The following is a 22,912-nucleotide window of genomic DNA, read 5'->3' as shown; positions in this document are numbered from 1 at the left end:
AGAATCTTTGTAATGAGTAGTGCTGTCTCATTTTTTAAAACAAAAGCAAAGAACAAGGGTGAAAAAAATATGGTGTATACAGCTTCATATTTTGTAAAGAACTTGCATTTCTAAAAAAATGTTGGGCCCATTACAGAAAACAGTATTAGAAAAGCAAAAATTAATTACAGGAGACAAATAATGGTCTACTAAGAAGTAAAATTATTTTGGTACATCTTGTAGAAACTTGAAGTGTATTAACAAAGAGTTAGCTATTGTTGCAGCAGAAGAAAAGTGCTTATTGTGATTGGCAGAGCAGTGGTAAAACTGAAGTAATGGATGTCTCACATAAGAGGGAACATGTCAATTTAAAGAGAGAACAGGAATGTGGTCATGACTCAGTGTGATACTGTCATTTGCATATAAATCTTTATGTAAGTGTTTTATTTAACTGGAGTTTGTGGTCTTATTTTTAAAATGTGCAATTGAAGGTACTTGCATTTGGTTTTTTTTTAGAACTATTGTAATGCATGGGAAACACGTGTATCTCTGTTAGGTACTTTGCTTTTAAATAACACACAGTTTACCTGCAACAGGATATAGTAAATGTTTTATGTATAACATATATGAGCATTTAATAATAACAAAGTGTCTAAATATCAGCAATATTTATTTGTTAATAGCATCCAGAAAATATTTATAGCAATATTTATTTGTTAATAGCATCCAGAAAATATTTATTGTGACTATTAACATTCCCTTTTGAAATGGGGAATTTCCAACCTCATTTTATGACTTGAACACAGACCAGAAGTAACAGAAAGATATGTAACAGAAAGAAGAAACAGAAATATCTTATTGATAATAATGTATAGAAAGTAATGAGATTTTGTTAGTTCAGCATTATGCTACTGCCTTTGTGTATGAATAACCATTGTGATACCTGTAGGCTTTTCATAACATCTTGGCTTCATATCAGTAAAAGAATGGAAGTCCTGCTTGGTACAGCTTTAGATAATATGTTTGTCAGTGCCACTCTACACTGAAAAATTTTATTTTTTTACTAAAAACTTTCTGAACACTCTAATTTTTCTTGTTTTATACCAGGACGTTCTTCCAATATCTTACAGTTAACCTAACCAGAAACCAGAACGAGATGATACAATGATACTAAAAAATATCATAATTCATTTCTGCATAGACGGAAAACAAAACAAACAAAAAACCTAACTCCAAAACGAAACCCAAAGAATTTTTCCTGCATAAATAGTTTCTGCGCTTACAGTAAACAGTTGCTGCCAATGACCTTGAAGTGTCTTTTCTTTCACTGATATCAAGGAATCAATCTTGCCAGTCAAGATTTCTTGTGATAAAGAATTAGACTGATGGGCATGGGTTGTTGTGAGCAAAGGCAGTGTGTGTGATGCTTAGATAACCAAGATTAGTATTAAATGTAAATTGTCTCAGTTTTCAATATTTTATTAGTGTAAATTCACCCTCTATTTGTAGTACTCCAGTTTCATACTGAGTGCTTAGTTCAAGTGACTGGAATTTTCTGTTTATTTAAAAGGCTCTAAGAAGAATATTTCAGAATTATTGAGTGTGTCAATCTTGGCTAAACCCTTAAGTGAAGGTGCTGTGCTGGCACTCAAACTGCCAATATTTTGATTTTATAAGAAAAGAGAAAAAGATGGCAAGGAATGGATGACATTCACTTTGTTGTATGTAATCAGGTGTGTAGTTGAAAAAAATGTTAAGCATAGGAATTACATCCAGAATCTTTCTAAGGATGTATGTGCCCATTTCTTACATGGCCTACTGGATAACAAACTGATGCAAGTGGGATTGTATTAATAATCCAAGTAATGTGTGACTGGCCCTGTTTTCTTTCTACTGTTTTCTTCAGATCATACATAAATGCTGCATTTAAAATTAGACATCAACTTTAGAAAAACTATGTAAGTTATAATGTGTTTTTTTCCCCTAGTATGCTAAGAATGGGCCAAAGTGAATAATTCTGATTTTTAAATCATTTTAAGGTAATAAGTTGTCTTTTTTTTCCCTGCCACCTACCCCAACATATCCTCTTCAGCTGCCACATAGTGGGGGATTCTCAAAAAATCTCAATCTTTTTTGGTTTAGGTTGTTTTGTCTGCAAGATATTTGAAAGTTGTTTGAAAATATATTTGTTGTTGTCTGTTTATTGGTTTATCACGTGTACATAAAGGAGTTTGTGACAACCTGAAATTTATCCCACTGGGCTTTTGTGAATCGCATAAACCTTGAAAACACTCTACCTACATGTCTGTCTCACTCCTGGATAATTCATAAATACATGGGATGGACTAGATAATAATTGGAGGAAAATTTGAGTAATACAAAAATTTAAAGGTTTTTTTCTTTTCTTTTTTTCCTAGATTCTCTTGAGTTTGTAAAGAAACATCGGGAGAAATTTCTTTCTATGAAATAAAATAGGTTTTTTGTTTCAAGATGGGCGCAGTTCAGGAACCAAACATATGAATTATTTTCAATATAAGAAAAGGGGTTTGGACTGCTGCAACTAAAACTGAAATCCAGTGTTTTATGCAGTAGGAAGATCAAAAATTCCAATAAACTTTATAAATTTAAAATTAAATCGTTTGTAGTATAAGTATTTGAAAACAGATTAAATCTTAGCACAGTGTAATTATATGGTGTGATATTTGTAGAATCAGAAAAATGTAGGGAATATTCAGTGATTTCTTTGCACTCTTTCTACAAATAAAATGTCTTTAAAAAAGGAAAGTAGAAATGAAAATGCGCTTGCTAAAAAGCTCATTCCACAAACCTAACTCTAAACTGAGTCACCTTACAGGGTAAATTACGTCAGTACTTCTGCTTCTCTGGGCCTTCCTAACGCTTAGATACACTTTGGAATATGATCCAAGTAAACTGCATAGTGCAAAGCTGGTTTCTCTTTGCAGAACTAGCTTGGAGTATAATAATAAATACATCTACAATTAAAGCTGATTAAAAAAAAAAAAAGGAACAGTTTGGGGGAATGATAATAAACTGTGGTAATTGGGTAATTATTATAAATTCATCTCATTGGTTATGAATTTAACTTGAAAAATATGTGAGAAATTAATGTCAAATAGATTTTTTCGATTAAATCTGATTACATAACAATTTGGTTTGTTAAAAAGGAGTAAAAGTTAAATGGTATATGAGTCATTCTGAAGATCTCTATGTAACATGAAGCAATACAGACAGCTGTATCAGAGCATTTAAAATATACTGCATCTACTCAATTGGAGATTTTGAATGTCTAAATAAATTGGCAGTCCTTACTGCCGATTCATCACAAGATAACGTAAAATTACGAAGTTTTTGGGGAAGTAAAAGGTTAGTGATGTTTTATGGCTAGCCTCAAGAGCTCTAGTACTTTGGCAAAGCTCTCACTTATGTCTAGCGTCTGCCATAAACAAGAAAAAAAATCCAAATACTCTTTACACATCTACATATCAAATGAAGTCATTATTCTCACTCATGATCAAGCACTGAATCCTTTTATGTCACTTTTCTGTGTCATCCCTCTTCAGATTCTTAAGAGGTTTGAACACTATTAGATTTCAAAATAGCAAAACCAATTTTTAATCAACTGACATTTTTTGAAAAGCACAAAGCAGTTGTATTTTTTGTGTATAATAATGGATATTACCATCTATTAGCTGTTACTATTTTCTCATGAAGAGAAATTGAAGTTCTTACTGTATCCTGGAGAATTAAGGGAAAATCATACATATCTAATCAATTATTTAAACAGGTACAGTGTTACTATATTCATTTATAGTCAGAGAAATAATATTTTCTAAGATTTGCTGAACACAACCAAATCCTGCTCAATTCAACTACTGGCCTGGGCTCCTGGATTACAAAGTCTTATTTTAGGAAACAAGAATAGAGGGTGACCGCTGCATTGAGCATTTGTAATGCAAGCTTAGGAAGGTATGCATGAAGCCTTTCTCAGCATGGGAGATTTAGTTAGACGTTCTGAATTACCAAATGTTCACCACTTAACCCAGCCATCAGTACAGTAAGGCTAGTAAAGCTATTTTGCACTAATGACATACAGCCTTTGTAAAATTCAGTCATTATTTGTTTTTTTCTTTCTGTTGTCCCCAGTGTCAAGAAAAGAGGAACCAGTGAAATGCTTGGAATACCTAACTGTAGCTAGGAAGTTTGTTTTCATGGTCAGCAGAGAGAGGTGGGTGGCAGCTAAAACAGTGAACACTGACAGATCCAGTGAATGATCCCATAAAAGGATTTTGCTACCCTGAGCTTTCTCAAATGACTGTAAAAGAAGCTTAGGAAGATTAATTTCCTTTGACCAAAACTGGTCTGCATTAATAGTCACGAATTGGTGTCTGGTGTTGTATTCTTGAGAACATAGTTTCTTTTAAGATTTTGTCACTTTCTGCATATTCTGTACTAGTGCTTATGTTAGACTGTGCACTTGCCTTCTTTAAGCTTTGGCATGATTTGCAATTTTCTGTCAGGCTGATTCTTCAACCAGTGGACTTAGACTAAATTCATTATTTGTTCTTATTGCAGCTGTAAAATATGAGACTGAGACAAGGTGTGCAAAATCTGTGCTTATGAAATGTAGGGTTTATTTTCCCTCTTAATCTAGAAGGAAAACTTTAAAAAGATCTTGGATTTCTGCCAAATGCAATTTTTTCCAGTGTTCTTTGTGGAATATAATTTCTTTGTGACAGTCAGTAGTAAAGTGCAGAGTTGCATTGCTTTGCCAGTGTGAACAGAGAAACTGATTACTTGGAAAATAGGAGTTGTAACATTGACATTAGCACAAAAAGCCTGAGCTGAGTTTGTCTGGCAAATGAACCGAACATAAATAATTATTTTTAAAAATGTTTTCAGTTAACCTTCAAAAGGATATCTACTCTCTGGGTCCTTGTAATAAAGGAAGTTAGAGATACTGAAAAATATGTAAAATATGAGCAAAAACATGACATTAGTATTACTGGTACTTCCAGTATCAGTAATGAGTTGGTACTTCTAGTAGCAGCTATGAGTTGACTGAAATAAAATGCAGGAAGCTTGGGAGGTTGTGCAGGAAATAAGGGGGAATATATATATATATATATATATATATATACTGGTGATGTTTTACAGACAAACAGTTGTTGTTCTGAAAATATGTGTTTGGTTTCAATTATTGATGCAGCCTTCCCCTAGCAAAACAATACTAAATTTTAATTCTTAGCTTCAGATTTTCTACCTGATCAGCTCAGAGACAGATGATGTGGAGTTTTTGCCTTTCCCCATTAAAAAAAACCAAGATTTTCCTTTAAAAATAAAGGAAATGCTCCCACCCAGAGTGTGTTATTGTTATAATTTAACTACTGTTGATAAACATCAATAAAAAGGGCCCAAACAATATATTTTTTCCTTTGTTGTGGATTTGGTAAAGGTTGCAAATAGAAATAAAGGCAGTAGGAAAAAGTATGAATTCATAATATTTGGTATTCACTAATTCCATTTATTAAGGACACAATAAACTATTTTTTGTCTGTTTGAGGATAATGTAGGTAAGAATTCACATCTTCAGTTCGCATAGCCTATTTACTTTTCTCTATTTTTTAAAAGAATTATTTATGCAAAGCCAAAAACCCCAAAAAGCTATTTAGGAAAGGAGTGTATGGGCAAAAAAAATGCTGGGAAAAAAAAAAAAAAAAGAAAAACCAAAATGGCACAAACCAAAGCAAAAATACTCCTAGCTTCTATGATGATGTACAAATTCAAGCAGTCTATTTCATTATATGTTCTCCTGTGGGGAGAAAGGTAGGAACAGTCTTCCTAGAGCTGTTAATGAAGAAATGCTGGAAAATGGTCATAAATTCTCTCATATGCAAGGTGTTAGCATATGAAAGTGGGTTATAAACCCCAAGGAAATAATTGCTGATTCAAAACCAAAAATCACTTTTAGTTTCTGTTTTATAAACAGTAATAGAGCAAAGCCAAGATTCGCTATCAAATTGAAGTCTTTATTATTTTGCTCATTATTTGTAACATATATCATGATTTGTGAATTGTCAAGTTCTTCAGGAGAACAGAATTGCAGTGGAATCATTGTTAAGGTAATTGTTCAAGTCTATCTTTTCATGTATGGCAAAAATAATTAGAGTTTCTCAGTGTAATTTTAGAAGTACCTTGCCATTTCTATGTGAACAGTAGAACAAAAACTGAGCTTGTAGCATTTTTTTTACTGTCATCAAATATATTTTCCAAAATGTAAAAAACACCTGTTGCTGTTGATTTTTGAAGGCTCTGTTTCAAAGATGTTTGTCAGATAGTATAGATACAAAGATGTGTGTCAGTATAGGTACAAGGTTTTTTTAAATTACTCAGCTTGTGAGTCAGTCAATAAAACACTAAATGCTTGTCAACATGCAGTGTCAAGTACCTCTGTTTGTACTTCACAATCCCTTTTCAAATGCTGCTTACAACATTAAGTTCACTTTGGATTGAGTGGTTTGCTTTAATTAACAAAGCAAACATTGAACTCAGTATAACAATAAGCTGGGGACATTTATTTTGCAGTTGTAAAAAACCCAAACCAAACAACCAGACAGAACTCACCACTACCAACAAAACATATTATCCATAAAATTCTAACTCTCTGAGTGTCATCATGTGTGAATTCTATTGAAATACTAATATAAAATAACCACAGGAGTGTTTCATCCATGGTTTCTATGGAAAAGAAGGGAGAAACCATTTACAGGCTCACGTTTACTTAGAAAATAGTGATGGTACCTCAAGATATCATATGCCACAATGAATCAGTTAAAGAGCTGAAACAGGTGGGTATGCTTCAAAACAATATCTAATAATTTAGCATAAGGAATGTTAAATTAATCTAGTCTCCACACTGCATTGTAGCAGCTGAATTTTTATGCACTCCGTCCTGTGCCCTGTTTTGTTCACAAATATCTTTGGCAGAGATTAGGCAAAAAATTCCAAATGGTAATAACAAAACCCATTTTCCAGATAAAATGTAAATACCCATAGTGTGGCTCTTTTGAATAGCTGTCCTTTCATCTTCCACTAATAATGCTGTTGAAGAAGAATGCTTTGAAAACGTGTATTCAGCTAGCAAGGGGGAAAAAGTAAATTGATCTTCTGCTTCATATATTTTAGAAAGAGATTAAGATCAAAACATCCAATAAGGAAGTTTTTTGGAGTTTGTCAGGTGGGTTATTCTGAAGGGAAATTACATTGGTTTGCATCATCACTTAAAAATGATGTCTTTAAGAGGGTGCCTTTTTTGATCTTTGCAGTGGTAACATGTAATGATATATTGAAGATTTGGAAGAAATATTTTCTGTGTAATCAAAGTGCTAATATAGAAACCTGTAGTAATCTTGAGGAAGTCAAGTTATTGATAATATTACCAGGTAGGTTTATTTTTGTGCGTGTTGTTTTCTTCTCCCAAGGAACAACTAGCAGAACCGTTGGAAGCACAGAATTGTGCAATGTGAAATTTAGCTGCCCACACATTTTTGGTGAAGAAATACAGAGAGACACATGTTTTTTGAATAAAATTTGGAGTGTATTTAAAGAAAGAAAACTGAGAAATTAAAAGGAATTTCATAGACATTTCAGTTCTCTTGTGTTCTCTGAGCAAGAATAAAAACTGGATATTGTGAACTGAAAAAAATAAATCCCAATAAGTTGAAAAAGTTGTAGGTGAGATCATGGAAGAATGCAAGAATAGTCATAATGAACCAGAGGTTAATGTAGCCCAGTATTTCTCATTTTTAAGATCCAAAGGACAAAATGTAAGAATAGGCAGCACATAGTAATATTTTCTATCGAAGTTCTTTTCCTGTGCAATTTACAGTGACTGAGGTATTGTAGCTGAAGTTTTTTGGTTTTGCAAACTTTTGATAGTCTTCATGGATTTGAGGACTTTATTGAGAAGGTTACAAAGTTTGTGAAGAAAAAAATAAGGAAGAACTGGTTGGGGATATGAAGGTGAGGACAACCTTGGCTACAGTGACCATGAGATGGCTGAGTCAAGGAGCATAAGAGGAGGCAGCAGGGCAAAAAGCAGTACAACCAAGGACGTGAGGAAAGGAGACTTCAATCTGTTCAAGGATGTGCTTGGAAGAATTGCACAGGAGATCATGCTGAAAACAAAAGGGGTCTAAGATGGTTGATTTTCAAGGATAACCTCCACTACGCTCAAGAACAGGCTTTCACAATGAACAGTAAATCAAAAGCAGCCAGAAGTCTGTATAAATGAACAAGGAGCTCTTGACATAATTCAAATAAAAAAGAAAAAGGTGTAAGGAATGACAGGTGACCCAGGAAGAACCTGGAGACTCTATTTAAATATGCAGATAAGGAAAGATGAAGCCATTCCAGAATTAGATCTGGTCAGAGATACGAAGGTCTACAGAGTTTGAGGGCTATACCAGCAGCAGAAGAAAGGGGAAAACATGGACCTTTTGCTGAGCTGGCATGGGACCCAGTGTCAATAGAAGCAGAAGATGATGATGGACTAAAAACCTTTTTTGCCTTTTGCCTTGATCACAAACATTTGCTTTCAGGAATCCCAGATCCCTGAAATCAGTTTCCAGCAGTAGTGCTTCTGTAATGTATCAGTGAATCTAATGAGAAGAATTGAAGAAAAACAAGGAATTTTTTTTGTGATGTCTGCTCATTACAAAGGATGGCAGCACTTCCACTGGATGTCATTAACTTTTTAATTTTTGCATAGATTTAGTTTTTCTCTCTGGTCGGATGCAATTCTCCTCAGCTTTTCTTCTGCAAATAACTGTCATAGCTAAGTAAACATATTGCTTCTGCCAAGTTTAACTAGTTGTTAAAATAAAAGTTGTATTTTCTTTTACAGTCACACTGTATGTAGCAAAATTAAACAACTCCACCATTCACAAGTATAATATTTGAATTTCAGATTACTGTCAGATATGCTGGTTTAATATTTGTGATGTGTGATGTCTGGTATTTGCATCGCAGCTTTGTTGCTGAGATGATGAGCGTAATTACTGTAGAGATGTGGGTTTAATTATGATAACCTTGTTTTTAATCTTTCCTGGTAGGATTTTGGAGATGATGGGTCCTTGTACATCACTAAGGTTACCACAACTCATATGGGAAATTACACCTGCTATGCCGATGGGTATGATAAGCTCTATCAAACTCATATTCTCCAAGTGACTGGTAAGGAAAAATGTTCTAATTATCAAGTCATAAGAAACCTGAATTTTGTTAAGCAGATCTGTGGTTTCTTTCCTACTTTTTTTGTTTTGTGTTACATCTTAATAGAAGAAGGTATATAATTTTTTCTTCATTAATCTCCTTCAAACAACCTTAAAAACAATGAAACACAATAATTTTAATTTATTGCTTCCATAGAATAATAACTATTAAAAAGTGTAAAGATAGTCCAGAGGACTTGCTTTGCACCTGTGATGTTATGCAGAACAGTAAGTGGTTTATATATACATATGCACACAGATAAAGTGGGTTTTAGTATTAATTTAGTAACCTGGGGAACATGGTGAGAAAAAGAAATGTGTAAATTTCTTGTGTTAAGAATGCTTTGTTGAATATAAGATTAATAGAATGCACTTCCCTGAAGATTTTGTAATTGATGTAGGCTTCTAAATTCACATTTATGTTATTGAAATCTACCCATGATTTTAGTAGATTAGCTTCAGGCATCTAGATTTGAAACTTGATCTTTGCATTTTCCTACATCTGTTCAAGTTCCAGAATTCAACACTTCATTGAATTCTGTACTTGGACAAAACAAAACTGCTTTGTTACTGGTCCTTAAAGACAGGCCTTTACCTTCCCTTGAGCTGGTGTATCCTCTCCATGTGCTTAGATGCAATTTATTTCCTAAAGTATTTTAAGGAATTCTTTCCACTGATGAAGGGTCTGCTTTATCATCATTGAGGTTTAATGTCTTTTTTTTTTTTTGAGTGCTTTCATGTAATTTCAATTCGTATTTATCTTTGACTCTTAAGACTCCCTTTCTGCTGTAAACTACCAGTGTTTGTCATTCCATGTTGTTGTTTAATCCTATCCAGAATCATGTTTGACCTCAATCTTCTCCAAATTTACTTTGCATTAAGAGGCTCTATTTCTCTCCTGAGGCATACTCTAGCCCTAGTTTCCTGGCCACTGCTGTTACCATCATCCTTTGTTTTGTTAGCTATTAATCAGTTGCATAAACCCTTATTCAGCTGACTTTTTTTAACATCTGAGAATGCTGAAATATTTTCTTTTATTCTTATCTTTCATGTATGTACATATGAAATACAGATCCTCAGATTATTTTGGTTTCAATAAGATTTTTCTTCTTTTAATAGCCTTTTTCCCTCCCTTATCTGTTCTTAATATCTTCATATTTTAAATTCATTTGACATTTAGTGCTTGTTTGCAGTTTTGTAAACATTTTGTCTCTGCTGTTATGTTACTTCAGGAAGCTGGCTTGTAATATTTATCTATCCATATATTTCAACTTTTTTTCCCCAATTTCTTCCCCTCCTGAACCGCAACATATTGTACTTAGAGTGTTCTCCCCAAGCTAAATGGGGACATGGCATCAACATATTTTCCTCCAAATTTTTCTTCTGGGATTATTTTCTGTCTTTTAAAAAGCCACGTAGCAACTACTGGCTAAACTAGTGAGAAGACTGATGTGCAATTTATTAATATTTTAATTCCTGAAGACATAGCAGAGTTATTGGCAAGCTGAGCACATTAGTGGGTTCTTGACCAACATTCTCCTGTGTTTTATGTGTTTGTTTTACCCTAAATTATTAACAAAATTATATTCCTATCAACACATTCCTGACCAATCCCAATGTGTAAATAATCCCACAGAGGTGTAAGGCAAGAGTTAAAATACTAGAATTCATGTTTGACTCAGTTCAGCGCATAGTGAGGCAAAACTCCGCTCAAGTTGAAGAAGGTTTTCTGCAAGACTAGAAAATCAAGAAACATAATTTGAGAGAAGTGAAGGAAGACAAATGTAGGTTTTTCTGGTGATAATGTGTCTGTCAGGAAATTGATTTTTCATCTGGAAACCACTGTAAACCTCAGATAGCTGCTATTCCAAAAGTTGGCACTAGAGTGGTACCTTCCTAAATGATTTTGGATGTTGATATTTTGGGGAGCAAGAAACAGGTAAAAGAGACCTTTTGAGCAGTAGGATTATTTGCTGTGCATATTGTGGTTAAATTGAGTTAAATCGACTGAGAGTAAAGGTCAAATGAACAGCTCTTCTACAGTTTAGATCTGTACTTCTAAGGAATAATCTTCTTAAGCATAGGCATGATGGTCAGTACTTGTAGCTGTGATAATGAATAATTAATATAATGATACTTGTATTAACTAGAGAGCCAGTGAAAAGGTTAATGGGATAATGAGACTCCGTTGATCACAAAGATTTAATGTGAAGGTTGAATGAAAACAATGTAATTAGATTTTAAGTTCTTTCTTGGTTTCCATTTATGTACAGCTATATATTTTTAGGAAAAAAATCATATATTTTAGGCTAGTATGTAATTATTATAGATGTAAATTTGATTTACTTTTAAGATTAACATCTAAGATATTTTTAGTTTTGAATTATCTGGCACAGTAGTAAAGAATAATGAGCTTCCTTTGGAGTCTTAAAATTACATTAATGAGCACTGTAAAAGACTTGTTTTATGATGAAATAATCAGTCTACTCTTGTACAAATAATATGGTAAATTAAATATTGTGAGCAACCCTATAAGCTGACATTTTAAGCCTTTTCATATAAACTAAAAAAACAAACAAAAAAAAAAAAACATAAAAAATTGTGATCAGGAAGAAGTAATTCTTTCACGACACAGTCTTAATTATTAGTATTTACATAATACTTAAAACTTTCCACATATACACTTTTGAGATTGTATGACTCTGATGCTGTACGACTCAATGAATTTGAGTCTGTCAGTTTGGTCTTTATTTTTCTTCTAATATGTCAGTGCTACTTAAATAAGATCAGCAATTCTGATACTTTAAGGTACAGAAAGGAGAGCCCAGTCCCTCAGCCAGATGTAAATAGGGAATATGTAGTGTCTGAAGAATTGTTTGCCAGCTTTGTTTTTCCAAAGTATCTAAGTTTAAACAGGAGTTATTATATATATATATATATATATATATATATATATATATATATCAGTAGAAGTACCTAATTCACTATAGCTATCCCCTGTTTCTTTTTTAAACACATGCATTCTCCTGGATTAAAGACAGCTTGACCAGACTGTTTTCTCACTTCCCTCCCCCATGGGACCCAACTGAAATAATGCTCAAGAGGTTTCCTAGCAAGTGCTAGAGCTATTCAATAGTAACATATCCACCATATTTGGAACAACAGTCTCACATTGCTTTTTGAATTGAAAGATAAGGGATATAGAATTCACTCAATTATGTGTTATACTTTATTGCAGTGTCTCCCCTCCCTTTTTAATCTGTGTCATGATCTCTTCCTTTGTAAAGTGAGCTTTTTTAGCTTAACATGTTAAAACATATCTCTTTGAAGGTCAGTGTGAACAGTCACATTAATTATGTATTTAAAAATTTATTTCTGTTTTTTTATATATATATATTTAATTATTTATTTATTTATTTATTCGTTTTTGGTTGGTGGCACCAAAAAACCCAAACAAAAATCAATAAAGCAAAACAGACAAACAAAACCCTGATTCAAACAAACCCCAAAGACTTTACATTGAACTTGTCATATCAAATTAACTTCTTAGACTGAGCACACAACTGCGCTTATATTTCAGTTGTCTGCAGCATGCCTCAGTGGGATGGTTCTTTCTTAGTGGAATATTACAAATATTCTTCAAGGTAATATGAAATAAAAATTATAATGCAAAACAAAGAAATGTTGAAAAACATTTCTAGTTGTATAGTTAACCTATTAGACACAGAGTTGCTGAGGAAAGAGGAAAATGGCAGCAAATAGAGGAAAGACCTGGCAAGAAATAAACCCTACTGTCATTCAAGAACCTCTGTTCCTGGAAAAACAGTGCTAAAGGGAACAGAAATAGAAATAAGGGATGGTAACAGAAAATTCAGACATATTTTCACCTGAGCATATTTTCACCTCTCCTCCCTTTCACATCTCCTAACAACCCTTAAGTAGTCAATTTAGCATTTTGTCAAGCAGGGTGAGATTTTATTTGTTGGTTTAGAAAGAATTGGATTTCAGTTACGATATTTTCTAAAACTTTTTTTAGCAATAATATTGCATCAGAAATATTGCATGCCTTTTGCCCAAATAAAAGTAATACATTCCTCTTTCTTGTCCATAAAATTTTTTTTAAATTTAACTGTTAAAAAAAAAATTCTCTTCACATGTGCTCAGTAGAAGTCTGTCAAGGTGAGATAGTTAAATACCCATAAGGTTTTATATGCAGTTAGAATATTTCACTGACACAGAAAGAGACAAGAAGTATCCTGGCATATCTGGTCAGAACACAACTAATTGCAATGCCTTGCTATTGGTCCTAAAAATTGTTTCTGTTGCTGAGATTCTTATGAGTGTTCAGTGATGGCAGTCCAGTCTCCAAGGAAGTGGAGGTCCTTGCTTTTCCAGAGACAAGGACAAATCCATTTGGCTTTGCTACAGTGGGAAATCTACAACATGAGGTTGGCTACCTAAAGGACCTGAACAGCCAGACATGAAAATTGGACTTCAGGAAGTGTGGCAGAGCAAGACTGGGAGCTGAGGTGCCAAAAAATATTCAAGCCACCGCATGTGGAGTCAAGCAGGGCCTGTTCTGAAGAACACAGTGGGGAAGGCAAGGTCTCAGTATAGAGAACACAGATGCTATGCAACAGGAGATAGAAGAGGGAAGAAATGGAGGGAAAATAGGAGTGGAAATGTCAGGCTTGAGGTGAAAAGTTAAGATCCACTTCCGTGAAAGTGAAGTCCTTTCCAGAAAATCAATAGAAACCTTAAATCTCTGATATTTATGTGCTCTTCCTCTCAGCTGGTAGTCTATGAAACTAAAAGTCGTATTATCTAATTTTTAACCTTCTCCCATGTTATTAAATTACATTTTTTGCAATTTGCATATAGGGGTTATGTAGAAAAGACTGTCCTCTCTAACTGGGTTTAAAATATCCCTGAAACCTACTGATTTTTGCATCCTATCTGAGATAAGGTAGATTTGTGTATTTCTTGCAATGTAGAAATGTAAGGCATTTCTATGATCTAATGGGACAGCATGCTGAGACATCTCTTGTAAATAGTTGAATAGGATTTGAAAATATTTAATCTCTTGCCAAAATAGACACAGTTAATTTTTGATCTTGTTATCTTCTTTCATTATCAGCTGATAGTTCATCCTCTACCCAGCTGTGTTTTGTAACAACCTAAGTATTCCACACTTTTAGAGCTGCATTAAACAAAACTTGGGTGAATAGGAAATACAACTCCTTAATCTTATTACAGTTAATATTTTTTTGTTGTTAGAAACAACCTCAAGCAAGTCTCTGTAAAAAATTAAAGATAAGGTAAATAGTTATTAATCTAAAAAATCTACATAGCAGGATTTTTAAATCTTGTTTTACCATTGATTACTAATAGGAGTATGTCCACTGTGTTGTCATACATCTTCTCTCTGACACTACTGGTGTATGTAGAAGATTTTTAATTGGTAAGCTTATACTGCAGCAAGTTTTCAAACCTTGGAAAATGATGTCAACAATTCTTATATTTTGTAAAAAAAGAAACTCATAAGACTGGTCTTATACATGGGATCACAGAATCTGCTGGGTTGGAAGGGACCCGTGAGGATCATTGAGTCCAACTCCTGGCCCTACACAGGACAGCCCAAGTCGTGCCATGAGCCTGAGAGCATTGTCCAAACACTTAATGAACTCTGTCAGGGTGGTGCTGCGGCCACTTCCCTGGGAGCCTGTTCCAGCGCCCAGCCACCCTCTCTCTGGGTGAAGAACTTTTCCCTGAAATCCAGCTTAAAACCTTCCCTGACACAGTTTCATGACACTCACTCAGGCTCTGTCACTGGTCACCACAAAGAGATCAGTGCCAGCCCCTCCTCTTCCCTTCACAAGGAAGCTGTAGCTGCAATGAGTTCTACGCTCAGTCTCCACCAGGCTGAACAGACCAAGTTTCCTCAGCCACTCCTCAAATGGCTTCACCTGAAAACCTTTCACCATCCTTGTGGCCCTACTTTGGACATTCTCTGACAGCTCAATGTCATTTGTATGTCATGGTGCCCAAAACTGCGCACAGGACTCGAGGTGAGGCCACCCCAGAGCAGAGGAGAGCAGGACAGTGTCCTCCCTTGCCCAGCTGGAGATGCTGTACCTGATGCCTCCCAGGACACCCCAGGTTGGCCCTCCAGGGCACTGCTGACTCATGTTCAACTTGCCATCAACCAGGACCCCGCCATGTCCCTTTCCAGCACCTTAGTCCCCAGTTTGTACAATCAACTTTCGTTGTCCTGTCCCAGGTGCAGAATCTGGCACTTTCCCTTGTTAAACTTCATACAGTTCGTGGTATTACATCTCTCTAATTTGTGGAGCTGTCTCTGCAGGACCTCTCTGTCCTTGAGGGAGTTAACAGCTTCTCCCAATTTGGTGTTGTCAGCAAAGTTACTTAGTATTCCTTCAAGTCCTGCGCTGTGTCCAAGTCTTTAATGAAGATGTTGAAGAGAACTGGGCTGAGGATTGAGCCCCGTGGAACCCCGCTAATGACTGGATCCCAGCCAGATGTTACCCCATTCACTGTAACTCTTTGTCCCTGACCCATGAGCTGCTTGTTCACCCATCACGTGACACAGTTATCCAGCTGTGTGGACATTTTATCCAGAAGGATGCATGTCTTGTTTAACATCTTAATTAATGATCCAAATAATGGGGCAGAGTTCTACCTTCAACAGTTTTGTAGATGGCACCACACTGGGAGGAGTGGTTGATAGACTACAGAGTCATGCTGCTATTCGTTTGACAGGATGGAGAAATGAACCAGCAGGAATTTAGGAAGTTCAACACGAAGTGCAAGAGTCCTGCACCCAGGGAGAAACAACCCTGGTGTGCCAAGATATCCTGAAGACCACCTAGTGGAAAGCATCTTGGCAGGAAAGGACTTCAGAGGGAAATCAGGTTGAACATAAGCTAGTGATGTGTCCATATGGTAAAGACTGGAAGTGGTATCATGGGTACAGAAGGTCCCATGAACAGGTGTCAAGAATTATAAACCTGAACAGGTTTGATGCATGTAGAAGGAATTGTTACTAGGTGTTTTGGAAAGAGCGGAAAGGTGGAAATGAAATGTTAAGATTTGTTAAACAGGACGATTAAAATCTCTGTACAACATATCGTGACTCACTAATTGTACATTAGTCATATTTTGTTAAGAATACTAAGGAAAAATAAAAATCTTATTACTCAACCACCAACTGTTGAAGAATTGAGGCTTTTTTCTTTGATACCACAGTGAAAAGAGGTTTTTCTCACAGAATATTTTTTCTGCTTCATAAATATTCTGAGACAGAATTCTGCATTGAATGTCACTGAATATCTGACGAATACCATGTCTGTGTGTAGTTATATATAGCTGCAGGGGTCTTCTGAATTGCTTATAGTTATTTTTCTTAAAATGAAAATAATGTTCTCCACTAAATTATAATTTTTTTTTTTTTTATTCAGTTCCACCAGTTATCCGAGTCTATCCAGAGAGCCAGGCGAGGGAGCCAGGTGTGACAGCTAGCCTTCGGTGCCACGCTGAAGGTATTCCCAACCCACAACTTGGTTGGCTGAAGAATGGAATTGATATCACTCCAAAGCTGTCCAAACAGTTAACTCTTCAAGGTAAAGGGGTGCATTTATTGTTTTCTACATCTTGCTAATGTTTTATCCATGCATAATTTCCATACTAACTGTCCTTCTTCCATAGTTTTAACAAAGGCTTGAAGTCTAAGCTAAAACATTTCAAAAGATGTGATTTCTTCCAGCTACTCCCCAAGACACATCTTTCTGCTTTCTCTTTGTTAGAATAATGATTTTACTTACTGGCAGGATTACCAGTAAATTCCAATACGCTCTTCTCGGTTTGAAAATGTGCTGTATCTGAGTGGAGCAGGCAGTGCAAGACCTGGTCTCAGTCAGAACTGGGAAGAATCTTAGTGAGATTTGGGGACCTGATAGTAGAAAGGACTGGAGGAGAAATACCTGAAATGGATGTGCTGTTTTCTGAAGGGTATCAGCAGACCTCTGTGGGAGTGCAGAGACATTGCATACACACAAACAAGCCCTACCTCCCCTCCCAAAAAACCCAAACATCTCAAACCCCAAAAACCTACAAAAAAAACCTAAAAACAACCAACAACTACAACAACAAAAAAACCCCCAAAAACACCAAAAAAAAAAAAAAACAAACCACAAAACAAAAAAGAACCCCCCTATACACAAAACAAAAACAAAAAAAACCACACACACACACACAAAAAAAGCCTCCAGCAGGAACTAAAGGAAAGTCTTACCTTTAGCACCAGTTCATTTCTATTAATCTTCAGGGCTCAGCAAAATCAGTGGACATGTTCAGCATAAAATCTCCATGCTTCAGTCTTTCTGGTAATTTTTGATACCTGTAGGAGAAAAAAAATCTCCTGCTGCTCGTGTTCCCTTCAAAACTTTCTCTCACTCATCAACAAAACCAGGATGTGTAGTTAAGATAGGACAGCACTCAGCCTGTTGTGTAAGAAGCAGTGGAACAGATATGGCAAGTGCTTCTCTGAAGTGTTACTTCCCCTGCAGGTATCATAGTCCCCTGTTCTTTCATGTACAACTCTCCTGGATATTTGTGAACAATTGCCTTGCAGAAACATGTTCCACTATGAATTGAAAGTTATGAACTTCTCTTCCATTGCAACATTCTCTTAATTTCTCCTGTAGGGATTTGGGGAATTTTTTTCACCTTTCTCTCTGTTCCATATATTTATGACAAATAAATTTAAAGGATTCTTCTGTAAGCAAAATACATTTAATTCAATTTTCTAGCATTATATTATTTGAAAAAAAATTTTTTTAAAATCTCGTTACATTTTCCCAGAGATTTTTCTGAGTTGAACTATCTGTGCACTTGTTCAAGCTAGAAGGGTGCTACACCCTAAGACAATGCCCCTTTTAGTTCATACTTTAGAATACCTACAAAGCTGGTTTTTGTATAGTTCCTTCAGCTGAACAAGTATACTATACTTAAAATTCAATGAATCATTGTTCACACAATTATTTGCATCACATTATTTAAAAGACCTTTGCCAGTGACACCTGGATTGTTTGTTGACATTCCTACGCAATGTGATGTAAAATTCCGGAGGTTTCCATAAACTTCTACATTGATGTAGGTGAAAAACTTCCATGCACCTGTTTTCTGTGTTGTTACATTCCAGTCACACAAAACCAAAACTAAATAGGTGCCTCTGGTTAGGAGCAACAAATTAAAATTTTTATTTATATTGTATGTTTGGCCTGTTATATTCCTTGGGTTATTTTGTGTAAAGGAAATGATGGTGTCTAGTAACCAAATGCAACATAACAAAAACCTAATATTTACCTGACTTTAAAAAAAATCATAGTAATTTAAATATATATAAAACCTCAGATGGATATTTGTCTCTGAAGTACAAAATCAACTGAGGCACTCTGAATAACTGTGAGATGAAATAGTGCATGTAATTCACTAGCCAGTTGAATACCTTTGGACTAATTTGGCATGCCTCCAAGTTATGAACTCAGGAATGAAAATGGTTTAATTAGTGTAAGCAGAGAAACCCTTCTGAATTTATAATCTGAAAGCACTAGCGTGTCTGCACGTTGATTTTTTCCTCTCCTTTCAGCAAATGGCAGTGAGGTTCACATTAGCAATGTGCGCTATGAAGATACAGGAGCATACACTTGCATTGCAAAGAATGAAGCAGGGGTGGATGAGGATATTTCTTCTCTCTTTGTGGAAGATTCTGCTCGAAAGACTCGTAAGTATTGTGAGAAGTATAAAAATACATGTCGCCCACACTCAAACATTTAATCAGTATTAAAACTATGAAACGTTAAATAAATTGAGTTCGTGTAGATGGCTGATTTAAAAATAAAGTTCAATTAATGGTATCCAAGAATCACTGAAGACAGAGTGCACAAATTGCATTATATTTAGAAGTAAAATGAAATCTCTGATTCATTGTGTGAACCAACATATTTTTTACATTGCTGGTAAATTTTTGATACTTTCCTCACGAGAGATGTGTTGCATGCAAAGGGAATGTGAAGGGAAAAAGGAAAGGGATGTCTGTACAGGGCAGCTATTAGTGTGTTTTCCAGTGGTTGGTGGGGTGTGGGAGGAAGTAATTTTCTTCCTGTCTGTTCTTGAGATATACCAAGAGTCAAAATCAGCCTCATGATGTGACAGTAATCATATGGCTTTATCTCACCTGCTGAAGTGCCCAGCAGGTCCAGAGCCGTTCCAGCCTGCCCATGTTGTCTTGTGGTTGGAATGCAGAGGAACACTGAACACATTCACTTCTCTTGAATGTGCCAAAGAAATCAATATCACTACTAACAAGCAGCATTCTTTATCCTCTGTTAAATGGTAGTGGGATTTATAAAACCCAGTTTTTCTATTTGTCTTGTATTTTTTTTGTCTAACAGTGTTATTTCCCTCTTACCTCACTTTGCTTAGAAAAATCCATTCCTGAATTTATACTTCACCCATTTTTTTTTGTTTGATTTGTTTGGTTGGTTTTGTCTGTTTGTTTGGGTTGTTGTTTTTTTGGTTTTTTTTTTTTTTTTTGAATCTCTTATATTAATAAATACTACAGACTTGTTAGAAATACATCCAGTAAAATGATAGTTATCTTACTAGTGAGTGTGATTGCATTAACTTAAGACATTCCTGTTTATTTAAAAGCATATTCAGCAGTGTCAAGTACCCAGCAGGATACTAGAGGCAGAATTAGCAACGCTGCAAGTCTGCCTGACACAAGCCACAGGACATTGAGTTCAGTTACATAGAGGTTTACTATGCTTCAGATATTTCAGAGGAAATCTTCCATGCAGGAAAATTTTATAACCTAAATGTTGATATCTTTACTTAGCTGCTTTAAGACTAATTATAACTGTTATTTTTCAAAACCTTAACGTGAATTTTTTTAAGTGACATGAAAATTACTGCTCAGACACTTCTGGGAAGACACCGGAGGATAAATAAGCTGTTTGATCATGCAGAGTTTCTGGTAATCTGGTAATGTGAAGTAGCTTGGCCACTTCAATTTGCCTATTGCATTGTGTGAAGAATATTATGAAAGTTGCCAGATTTCAAGACCCTGACAAATTCTAGGTGGTATATGTTTGGTTAAAACTTGTTTGGCCTTAACAATAAGTTATTTGTAGCAAACTTGCCAGTTTGCAAGTGTTTAGTTAAGTTAGTCAGTTTAAGTTTAGTTAAGTCAGTTCAGTTCTGAAGACCTGATCTGCTGTGAATATGTATGGATGTCCACAACAATGCAGAATACTTCTTTCAGGACTTGAAATATGATCTAATAATTTTAGATCTGCTGCCTTAGCAGGATTTGTAAAATCACGTGCCATGTAGTGAACGCAGCTTGTGATAAATGCTTTATTACCTGCTAGCAGTAAGTTGTTAGAATGACCATTGGTGTCATGAAAGATGTAAATGAAGGAAGACAGAATATCAACCAAATATTTTCTAAGACAATTCACCCAAAAGATATAGTCATTTTCCTTCCTTTAAAAATAATTTACTCTGCAAGTTCTGTGTTGTATGTTGAAGGGAAGCATTTTACCATTATGTTCCTTGGTGTTTGAACATGGTTTTCCAATAAGTGATCCATGTGTAAATAGTTGTAAAACCCAAAGATGTATAATTATAACATTCAAATTTAGGTGTAGCAGATATTTACATATTGAACTCCAATATTGTTCAGAATCCCATTTTAGTACATGCAAGAATACGAAGGTATGTACTAATAAAAAAGTACTGACAAAATCACTGTCCCAACTACATGAACAAATTGCAACAGGTACACATTTTTATAGATGTAGTTTAAAAACCTGCTGCTGTTTAAAAAAAAAAATCTTTGCAGGATGGAGCTGCTAGCATTGGAGAACTGCTATCAGAAGTGGAAGGGCCTCATTATTAACTCTTTTCTGCTTGTTTTTATATTTCCTCCAGAACTCTTGTTCATACATTAAATTTGGGATTATTAAGGAGTAAAATCACATAGGTAAAACCACTTGGATAGGATTGTGGGCTTTTTTTTTACCTCACCCACACATATTAAGCACAATGCTACAGCTATTTTTATTTCAAGCCTTTTGATTAGGTCACAAGTTACCTTCTAAAGATAGTCTCTGATGAATGTAAATGTGATTCTGTATGATGTGATAGAAATTATTTCTGTCATTTATGACATTTTTATAAATTATTTTGCATTTCTCCTCCTTTAAGATAATTAAGCAGACACACTTTTTAATATTTTTTGGGTTCCTTATTAGAGGTCTCCCTTTTGGAAATCTTAGGATACTGTTTTGAATAAAATAAGGTCAGATTCTCACTCGCTTGTCAGTCTAGGCTTTTCTCCTTTGTGATGTCACATAAGATAAAAATCAAAGCAAAATAAAAGCATTTCTGAACACTGAATTGATTTTCTATTGAGAGTTTAGTGAGAACTTTACAGTTGAGTTCTAAAATATAAAGTACAATTGCACTGCCTTGAGCATGACAGTAATTTCAAAAGCCACATGAGAAATGCAGAACATTATCCCGTTATCAATGCATATATCTTATTTCCTAGAAAGTATAATAGTCAAAGTAAATGTTCACTTTTGTACTTATCTGACCCATTGTTTGGGTGCATGGGAAAACTTTGGGGGTTTAATGTTACTTCACACAAAAACCTAAATTTTTATTATTTTTATGAGGAATCTTGCTTTCAGTACATCCCAAATTTATTAAAAACTCAGTTCAGGGCTTTGAGAAAAAAAATAGTGTCTGGGACAGAAAGGTCATGGCTAGTTGATTTCTCTGTAAATTGATAATTTAAACAGCTCCTGAGAGATAATACTATATTTTCTGCTACCTTGGACTAAATAAAAATCAATGTCATTATGGAAAAGTAGATTGTTAAATAATAAGCAAACCTTTACCTCACCTGTCTGTCTGAACAGATTGCTAGTTTTCATAATTCATGGGATTGTCACAGATGCATGTAGTGCATGTGTCTGTATTATAAAGAGAAAAGAAATGAAGGCAAAGCTATATTAAACTGTGGAAATATGATGCTAGTAGAAAAAATCAAGTTACACAATGTAAAGTATTAATTAAGGGTGCTAGGAACTTGTTTATTTTGAAGTTTCCGGTTTCAGAAATTTGAAGTCCACTTACCAAGTCAATATACATTGATGATAATGGTTCATCATCAGGATGGAAATCTAGATGGAAGTGAATGGAAAATACTCTGAAAATGCTTTGTCATCCAGATCTGTTTAGTAAATGCCAGCACTGAACAGGAAAGCATTGCTCTGTCTCACATAGGTAAAATTTTGAATTTTGAATATTGGATGATAGTCTCAAGGATAGTTTGACCTCCTCTTAGCACATCAGCCTTTTTCAATGTGCATTATAATTAAGATTTCTGAAAACATGCTTTCATTTTAACATTGTGTTAGGTGAGAGAAATGAATTTTTTTTAATACTTGAACTTTATCTGTGCCTTTTACTAATTAACTCATTCTGTAGCTGAAATTTTATTTATTTATTTAGCAACTATGTCCCAGTACATGGATCCTTTTTGCTAGATT

General features: G+C 34.9%; 1 protein-coding gene across 1 annotated transcript in view; it reads left to right on the top strand.

Annotated features, from left to right (window-relative positions):
- FSTL5 (follistatin like 5) overlaps nt 1-22,912 on the top strand; it is a 248,185-nt gene that overhangs the window by 171,022 nt on the left and 54,251 nt on the right. Inside the window, exons 7-9 of the mRNA XM_041427999.1 lie at nt 9,111-9,231; nt 16,748-16,909; nt 18,937-19,071. Of these exons, the coding sequence (XP_041283933.1) occupies nt 9,111-9,231; nt 16,748-16,909; nt 18,937-19,071 (418 nt within the window). The remainder of the gene's footprint in view (nt 1-9,110; nt 9,232-16,747; nt 16,910-18,936; nt 19,072-22,912) is intronic.

Source organism: Onychostruthus taczanowskii, unplaced genomic scaffold (assembly GCF_017590055.1).
Source record: "Onychostruthus taczanowskii isolate IOZ18803 unplaced genomic scaffold, ASM1759005v1 scaffold12, whole genome shotgun sequence".
NCBI classification, from domain to species: domain Eukaryota; kingdom Metazoa; phylum Chordata; class Aves; order Passeriformes; family Passeridae; genus Onychostruthus; species Onychostruthus taczanowskii.
Note: the sequence above shows the minus strand (reverse complement) of the source record. Positions and strands in the feature narration are given on the sequence as shown.